Raw genomic sequence first — 9,224 nt, 5'->3', positions numbered from 1 at the left:
GCGGCGCGGCGTCCGACGTGGCGGGTTGGACGGTCTGTTGGGATTGCGGGAAGAGAGCCTGATATTTAGCCTCGTCTTTGTCGTCTTCGTTGTCGCAGGGTCATCCTGTAGGAATTGGGGCGGAGGTTTCGACAGGCTCAGACGCGCGAGCAATTTCTCTCTCCTCTTCGGCTATGGCTGCAGCGAGCACCTTCCTAGCCTCTCAGTCCTCGGCAAGCGCGTTCGTCGTTCGGCGTTCCAGCAGCTCAGAAGGCGGCGCCGTCTGTCGGCTCCGCCGTGTCGATTTCGCTGGTCGGATCGGAGTTTCTCCGAGGCCGCAAAGGTGAAAACATCTGAATTCTCAAGTTGTGTTACCTCGTTTTCATTGATGCTGTTTCCTTGTGCGATTAATTATTATGTCCAATTGCTGCGATTGATGTTCGATCCGAAGAGGAGGAGAGTTTTGGAGACTGCGTTTTTATGATCCGATCAAGAATCAGTGTTTTTTTTTTGTTCCGGTGACTTTAGATTTTCTTCAAGAAGGGGGCTCGACCTTCAACAACTGCTCATCATGTTTTTTTAGAAGGTGGCTTTGTTTTAGAAAAGAGCCTTGAATTAATCGAATTAGCTTATAATGTCGCATTTACATCATAGAGCTTTCCATTTTTTTACTGAACCTCTGTCTTTTCAATTTTCTTGCACGGAAAGGGGGTTCACATTCTGTCGTTTTAGAGCCTTAAGAAAGTGAGAATGATTGTAGCGCGGAGGATCCGCCGAATTTGAAGAGGAGGTTGCTTCAATTCAGCCTTAACTGCTTTTCAACCTAGGATAGATTTTTGGTCCTCGACGATGATAAATCTTCAATCATATGGTCTGATTGGCCAGTTGCTGCCTTAATTCTTAACAAGGATTGCGCAGATTCTGTTCCACTGTCGAACAGAATCTCATGGAAGCGTCTGGTTAATGATATCTGCGGATTGATGGGAGCAGAATGTGTGAAAGATTTTTGCCACCTTATTCTCAAGCCCATCCTGTTCAATCCCTGTTTTTCATCATTTTTTTTCCTTTCGTTCTTCTAATTTGGTGTTCTTCTTGGATTTTTTTATTTGTTGAGATGGATAGCATGTATTTATTTTCAACCCTTATGTCAAATGTGCAATTGTCTGATACGATCCCTAGCCCATCTTAGGGGCAGTTCCCTTCTGCATGTTCCCTTTAAATAGGGTGCCCTCCCTTAAGGAGGGCAGCTAGAAAGTATCTTGTTATTGGAAGCACTCGTCCCTTCTCCCCTCTACGTCCGAATCTCATTTCTTCCTCTGCAATCCCTATCCTTGTGATCGTCTCCTCTTCACCGCGTCTTCTGGCAGCTCATCCCTACCCCCCTCTGATCAGTCTCTCCCTTGATCATTCTTGTTTTCTTCATCGTCCCGGAAACTCTCTTTCATCATCGAAATTATATTGAAGATGATACATCCCAAGAGGAATGTATCGTTGTCATTTTATTTTTTGAAAGATAAATGCATTCCGATTTCTCAGAGAAGTGGCATTTCTTGGGCGGCAGTTTTTTGGCTCTTAATTCTTAGGAAGTTGGTAATTTCATCAGACTGAGGTCAATTCAAATCATTTCCTGGCTGATTTTGTTCATGATTGTTCTTCCTATTCAGAAGAACTATCGAATGCATTGCATTGAAAATTCTTCAACTATATTTATTGTTGACATCTTCCTATGCTGGAATTGTAGGAACTTGTATCTTTCTTCAATAAATGCTGCAGATGTCAGAGGCGCTTCTCCCACAGTTTGTTCCTCTCCCTTTCAAATTCATTTCTATTTTTTCGGCATGCTCTCCTCTTTGGACATTTTTTTTCATCGCCAAATTAATGATCTGGTGAAACTTATTTTTCCTTTGGATACTATTGCAAATGTCTCTTTTCGTCAGTTTCTAATTTTTCAAAGAAATATAGCTGGAACATTGCTTTGGTTTTTTTTTCTCTTTGACATCTAGGATGTCTAGATTTAGATTTTAAATATGTCAATATTAAACTATATTCAACTATTATGTACCATATGTTTCCCGGTGAATATATTTTTTTCTTCTATTCTGTGTTTGAGGAGATCTAATACAGGTAACACTTCTGTTGCAGACATCTGATCCTGAGACCTCAGTTCCTATGCCTATTGTGCACATCGATCAGGACTCCGATCCAAGTGCAACACTCGTTGAATTGAGTTTCGGCGATCGTTTGGGTGCTCTTATTGATACAGTTAAGTCCTTAATCTTTTGAAATCTTAATTTTTGCAATTTAATTTATTTTCTCACTGTTTTGAGTGATCATCATAACATGTTAGGAAAAACTTTTACATCATAAGTGAGATAATTGTACTTTTGTTCAAACTTCTGAAAAAGTTATACACTGATAAACTATAAGAATTTAGGAATCTTTGGTTGAACATTAAGGATGATTTTTTCCCGATGTTAATTAGCATGGATTTTAGACAACAGCTGATGCTTTCTTATAATTTGTTTACTCAGATGAGGGCGCTGAAAGACCTGGGCTTGGACGTGACTAAGGGAACTGTAACAACCGAATCTTCAGTTAAGCGGACGAGGTTCTTCATTGCAAGATCGTAAGGAAAAACCTAGCCTCGCTGCAGCAATGAATTATAATTTTAGCGTAATTATGAAAAATGATCTACATTTCTTTCTAATGTAATGTTCCCATTCGAGATGCAGAGGACGCAAGATAGAGAATCCTGACGTGCTTGAGAGAATTCGTCTGACTATCATCAACAACCTGCTCAAATACCACCCGGTACTTGTTCCTGACTGTCATCAAGAGCATCTGACTTTGCATTGACTTTGCATCCTCGCTTCTTCTTGTTTTTCCATTAACTCTGTGTCCTCCCTTCTTTCAGGAGTCCAGTGTGAAGCTTGCCATGGGGGAGGCTTTTGGAGTCAAACCCCCTCCTCACAAGGTCTCTCTCTCTGTCTATCTATTTATCTATCTATACGTCTAACCATCAATCTACATCTCTCTCTTTCCTCTATATATCGATCTCTCCATCCATCTGTCTATATCTCTCTCTTTATTTCTATATATCTATCTATTTTTTCATCCATCCATCTCTCTCTCTCACTGTCTTAGTGTCAAAGGAGCTCAAAGGGGATTCTCTCTCTTTTTCTTTATCACTATGTATGGCAGGTTGATGCTGACGTCGCTACTCATGTCCATGTTGAGGCGGATGGGCCGAAGAGAAGGTGGGATGTTTTGGATTGTCAGCCCTTATGGCTAGTTTCTTATCTGTCGTGGGTGTGTCTTCACAGCTTGTTGTTCATTGAGACGGCTGATCGTCCTGGGCTTCTCCTGGAGGTTGTCCAGATCATGGCTGACATTAGCATCGATGTCGAGTCTGCGGAAATAGACACTGTGGTTTGTCCTTCTCCTTGGCCAACCCTGTTTCAATTATCATCATCTTCACCATCATCGTCGGTAGTCATCATTCTTATTGTTGTATTGGTATGGAGGAGTCTGCAAAGTAGACATTGTACTTCATCCCTCTCCACCGACCATTTCTATTATCGTCATATATCCATATTGAATGTTAATGATCATCATTGTCAGTAATTATCACTGTGTCACTGTATGGTTGGGAGGAGTCTACAGAAATAGGCATTTGTTCGTCCCCGTTCCATGCAATCCTCTTTTCAATTATCATCAGCATCATCTTCATCTTTGATGATGATCATCATCATCGTCAATGATGATCACTCCTGCTATTGTATTAGGGTTTTGTTGCAATGTTTGATGATCCTTATTTTCATACCTTTTCTTCAAAAAAAAAAATTTCATACCATATGATCATTATCATTATCATTATCATTTTTATTGGAGTGCCATGATCATCTTCAAAAAAGTCATCAGTAATCATCATTCCTTTTATTATATTGCGGTGTTGTCGTGGTGTTTGATAATCCTTATTTTGACCTTTGATGACCATTATCTTTTTTAACATTGACGATCATGACCATTATCGTCGTCATCATCAGTAATCATCATTCTTGGTTACTGTATAATGGCCTGATCACGAAGTTCATTCCTCATTGAACTTGGTCACTGATGATCATCATTTGCGTCCTCGACTATCATCATCTTTGCCTTTGATCACCATCATCAGCATCATTTTCATATTCATCTTCAATGATATTCATCATCATCTTTAATTTCAATCATCCTCATCCTGAAGAACTTCATTCTAGAATACTGAATCGGGGCCTGGTCCCATGTTCAATCATTATTATTTTAATCTTGAATGAGCAATATCATTGTTTATGGTCAATGTCATCATCAGTTTCCAACAATGCTGATCAGCATAATCCTCGGTATTATTATCGCCGACATTGAGCTACAACTATATAATCAGCTAAATCATCATCATTTTTTTTGGTATTAGGGCCTGGTGGCCAAGGACAAATTCCACGTCAGCTACAGAGGGGCAGCACTGAACAGCTCGTTGTCTCAGGTACACTGTTCTCTCCCATCATCTTCCCTCCGAAGAACTGCCCATTAACTATCTCTTGCAGGTGTTGACCAACTGCCTGCGGTACCATCTCCGCAAGCCCGACGCGGAGGAAGACAGCTACTGATGGAAATCCTACATTTTTCTCTCCCCCTCGCTCTTTTTTTCTCTAAAAAACCCTGTAGAACATGCACTGCATGCTTCTCTCCATTGTTTCACTCATCTCCATCACCACATGTATCAAGGTTTCCCCCTCATCTATATTCCTCTCTCAAAAGAGCCCACAAGAACAAGGGCTCCATCCTCAGTCTTCATGATTTCACTCACTCTTCGTCATCATCATTATCATCATCATCATCAAGAATACAGGCTAGCATATGTCCTGGCTGATGGTCAACTTATGCAGATTCTACCATCACTCTCCGGGATGAGCATGCTCTGCATCCCTAATTCCGGGATGTCTCCTGCAAGTCCAGACTCCTGATCTATGGCCGTGTTATCATCTCTCTAGAAAACCCACACGTGGTCCTGATCTATCAAGTCCATGCACATTGCATCCTTTATTTACATGCTTTATCATCATAATCATCATCATCATTGTTTAGACATCTCCAGCATGCTCCAAGCCAAAGATCAACAGATATCTGTCACTGACTACTTTATTTCAATGGATCATCATCATCATCCTCATCCTTGTGATATACATGCCATGTCACCAGTGGCAGCTGCGGCATAGGCGAAGGCCAACCATGGGCTTGACCTCTCTGAGGTTGGCCCTGGACTGCTCTGCCATGGCCGCCTCCAACTGTGAATAACACTATTAATAGTCACTTACCCATGAAAGCAAAGCCTTTTGGAGCATAGCCATTAGCCAATCATAACAAGCCACGTACCATTTTCCGTCTCTGCTCCGTTGACCTCTTCTGCCCAAACCAACTAAGGCCATCAAATCCCCAAGAAAAATAGGGAAAATGGAAAAAAGAAAAAAAGAACCTGTTCTTCCTTGAGCTTTGCATTCTCGACCTTGAGCATTCCTAGCTCCTTCTCCAGCTCCACAGTGTAGGCCTGCGCGGCGGTGGGCAAGGAAGATGGATAAGATGGTACAGGGTCTGGGGCCCAAAAGGCAACAGCAGACGTCATCTGTCATGTCACACGTCACGGTGATGGCACCGTGACGGGTGACGAAATTCTTCACCCGGTGACTTGACGGTGACGGAGGTCCTTGGACGGGTGACGTGACGGGACGGACGTCACAGATGACGTCGGTGTCGGATTCGTAAAAACATTGAAAAATTGCAAAAAAAACTTTAAATTTTATCTCCTTAAGAGAGGGAAAGAACTGAGCTTTGAATTTTCGTCACCTGCGACGCCGTCCGGTGACGATACGGTGTCGTGACGACACGTGCGGTGACACCTGACGGGAATGTGACGGATTTTTTCAAAAACCTTGGACGTGTGACGGGACATGGACGTTACAAAATACTCATCACGTCCCAGTCCTTCACCGTTGGTCATCCGTCACGTCAAGTTTGGGCCGTCACGTCCCGGACCTGCAGTTCCCTAGGGTCTAATACTGTGTGGGTTGAAGAACAACATCCTGCTTAAAGATGAAAAGTAGCCCCCTTGTTATCAGCTATAGCTTTTAGCACAGTGGGCACCTGCTTGCGGGCCCGGGACCGCGCGGCAGACTCACGGTTCTTCATCATCCGGTGCTGGCGCCGCTCCACCACTTTGGCTGGGGGGCGTTTTCTGGCCCAGGCCATGTCCGGGCTGGCCGACGAGCCCGGGCCCGGGGAGGCTGGGTTGAGTGGGCCCTCCCCCACCACCCCGGCATTGACCAGAAAGTCCTCCAGGCTCATCTCCCCAGTGGGCCGGGGGTTACTGGGCCGCGCCCACTGGATCCCCGACCAGGCCTCCCCCCCCGTTTTTCCTTCTTCGGAGGTCCACAGGTTAGTCAGGAACTCGTCCATGCTCACCTTGCCCAACTTTCTACCGGCCCAGAGTGACCAGGACAGCTCCGGAGTCAAAAGTCAACGTGCATGGGAAGAGAGAGAAAGAGTAAGAGATAGATAGATAAAAATATTTATATATATACTGGGATAGAGAGAGAAAGAGAGATAAAGAGTGAGAGATAGATAGATAAAGATATTTATATTGAGAGAGAGAGAGAAACGAGTCAGAGAGAGATTGAAGGGGAGAGAGAAGGAGAGAAACAGGGCACAGATAGATAGACAGACAGAAAGAGAAAGAGAAATGGGCTAGAGCGAGAGAAACGGGCCAGAGAGAGAGATACAAGGAGAAAAACAGGGCAGAGATAGATTGACAGACTGAGGGAGAGAGAAATGGGCTAGAGAGAGAGATGGATGGAGAGAAAGAAAGGAGAGAAACAGGCCAGAGATAGATAGAGAGAGGTAGAAAGAGAAATGGGCTAGAGAGAGAGAGAGAGAGAGAGAGAGAGGTAGAGAAACGGTGATGGGCTTGTTGACGAGATTGTTATTGCAAGGGAAATGGAGACGATGATGAACGGAAAGGCTGGAGGAGGAGGTGGATCATGGGGGGCCACGGGCGGAGGTGGCGGGGACAAGATTGCCGCCTTTCCTCTCCTTGTCACGTTTAATTATTCTGCAATCAGGGAACGAGAGAGAGAAGCTTCATAGAGAATAATAAATAATTGGTATACTGATAATAAGAAGACGAGCAAGAGGAGGAAACTGGAAGAAGAATTTAGAGCAAACGACTAGAATCATGAGGAGAGAAAGAAGAAGAAGAAGAAGAAGAAGAAGAAGAAGAAGATGATGATGATGATGATGATATGCTTATGATGAGCATCAGCAGACCCAGAAGCTATTTGAGTCACCTTCGACGAGGACACGGAGGAAACACCATCAACTTCAGTCCTCATTGGAGAGGGAGAGAGATAGAGACCCAGAGAGAGAAGGAGAGAAAGAAAGATAGATAGAAAGATAGATAGATACATAGATACATAGATACATAGATACAAAGATACATAGATAGATAGATAGATAGATAGAGAGAGAGAGAGAGAGAGCACCTTAAGATGGGGGCCAAGGAGAAGAAAGAAACTTCGAATCTGGGCTTGTTGCATGCGCTGCTATCTGTCCATGGATGAAGATATTCTTCGCCTCCAGCGTTAACTCCGCCCGTGGTCTCACTCCTGGAGAAAATAAACCGAATTCTCTCTCTCTCTCTCTCTCTCTCTCTCTCTCTCTCTCTCTCTCTCTCTCTCTCTCTCTAAGCACTCCAAAACGTCAGAGAGAGAGAGGGGAAATATGGAGCATTTTAACACTCGGCATATGATGAAGAGATTGTGGGAGCCAAGTGTGCTGGCACAAAAGCGTAGTTCGGCACTGCTTCGCGTCGTAGACTTTGTGGGATCGCGGCGACGCCTGTCAGCGAGCAGCAGACGCGTGTCGTTGAACTGTGGCCGAGCTCAAGAAAACAATATTCTTCGAATGCAGCTGTTTACTTGAGCTTTACCACCAGCTGAGATACCTCAAATGCAGGCAACCGTAATGATGACCCGGACCCAACGGCCTCAAAAAAAGATGAGAGAGAGAGTGTGTGAACAGTAGTTTTCTGTCCATCGAAGAGAAAAACTCATGTGACATCTAACAGTATATTGCTTGTGAACTTCCTGTGAAGAGCTGCTGTTTTTCATCTATCTATAGACCGACTAAAGACAGCTGAGTGATCTTTCATCTATTTTTCATCTGTCTTGTCAGTGAGCCGAGCACTTCTTGTGATCATATACCTCAGACAAATGATTGAGTTATACAACTTAATGTTTAAATGTAACTTTGAGAAACCTTTTATTGAGGAAGTGTATTGGAATCCGTCAAGTTAGATGGAAGGAGTTGATCTCCTGAATTTTCACATAGGAAACTTTTCCTCTTGCAGATGGGTGCATTTGAGGGTCTCATGAACTGCGTGATTAGGGACCGCAACCCTTTTATACAGGCCCCAGGTGTCTGTCCCCAGTAAAATGCGAATAACATAACTTTGATTAAAATAGGTATACATCCCTAAAGTATAATCTCCCTAAGCCTTATGGGAGACTCAACAATTTCATACGAATCAGATTATCAGAAAATTATGATGGGATTAAATAGTTTTTTCAGTATCAGTTTCAAGCAACTCTCGATTCATCAATCCATATATGATTTTTCAAAATCGAACACTCAATATATTCAACTAAATAGGATTCTAAAATTCATTAGAATTCAAAAGCTTCCAATTCACGCTCAACTGGATCAAAGTACATCAATCTCGATTTCAGAAATATCGTCTTCAATTAAACTCCCTATCTGTATCCCTCAACAACATCCCATTTTCAATTCTAAAAATTCAGTCAGCTCGATTTTGGAGAACAAGTATCCAACCCAAATAATTCAATCCAAAAAATTTCTCAATAAACTCTCCAATCACATAAAAAATTCAATTAATACATCTCTTCAGTACTGATATATTTAATCCAAACTAAAATGGTTCAACAAGAAAAATATATTGGTCGGTTGAATTATGATTTCAAGATAATTCAAAGTTTTTCCAATACCAAACCTGTCAAAATAATCTCTCTCAATTTAAGTACATGAAATTCCTGATCCAATTTTGAGGATTCTAATCCAACTTTAAATTGTAAATTTTACAAATGTACTCATGTCAAAAATGTAGATATCAATTAATCTATTTTTATATCTTTCTAAAGTGA

The 9,224-nt window shown here is 42.6% G+C and overlaps 2 protein-coding genes across 2 annotated transcripts; one reads left to right on the top strand and one right to left on the bottom strand.

Annotated features, from left to right (window-relative positions):
• Positions 1 to 72: 72 nt before the first annotated feature.
• ACR12 (ACT domain-containing protein) lies at positions 73 to 4,796 on the top strand. Its single transcript, XM_078577788.1, has 10 exons — positions 73 to 322; positions 1,721 to 1,775; positions 2,122 to 2,241; positions 2,511 to 2,605; positions 2,712 to 2,790; positions 2,894 to 2,953; positions 3,181 to 3,236; positions 3,303 to 3,408; positions 4,430 to 4,498; positions 4,560 to 4,796. The coding sequence occupies exons 1-10, from the start codon at positions 174 to 176 to the stop codon at positions 4,620 to 4,622; spliced, it is 852 nt and encodes a 283-aa protein (XP_078433914.1). The 5' UTR covers positions 73 to 173; the 3' UTR covers positions 4,623 to 4,796.
• Positions 4,797 to 5,035: 239 nt separating this feature from the next.
• LOC144705212 (bZIP transcription factor ABI5 homolog) lies at positions 5,036 to 7,922 on the bottom strand. Its single transcript, XM_078577789.1, has 5 exons — positions 7,548 to 7,922; positions 6,154 to 7,117; positions 5,489 to 5,560; positions 5,389 to 5,418; positions 5,036 to 5,300 (listed from the first exon to the last, which is right to left on the bottom strand). The coding sequence occupies exons 2-5, from the start codon at positions 6,463 to 6,465 to the stop codon at positions 5,208 to 5,210; spliced, it is 507 nt and encodes a 168-aa protein (XP_078433915.1). The 5' UTR covers positions 6,466 to 7,117; positions 7,548 to 7,922; the 3' UTR covers positions 5,036 to 5,207.
• Between the last annotated feature and the right edge of the window lie 1,302 nt (positions 7,923 to 9,224).

This window comes from Wolffia australiana, chromosome 7 (genome assembly GCF_029677425.1).
Source record: "Wolffia australiana isolate 7733 chromosome 7, ASM2967742v1".
Taxonomy (NCBI): domain Eukaryota; kingdom Viridiplantae; phylum Streptophyta; class Magnoliopsida; order Alismatales; family Araceae; genus Wolffia; species Wolffia australiana.
This window is presented reverse-complemented; position numbering and strand designations above follow the sequence as displayed.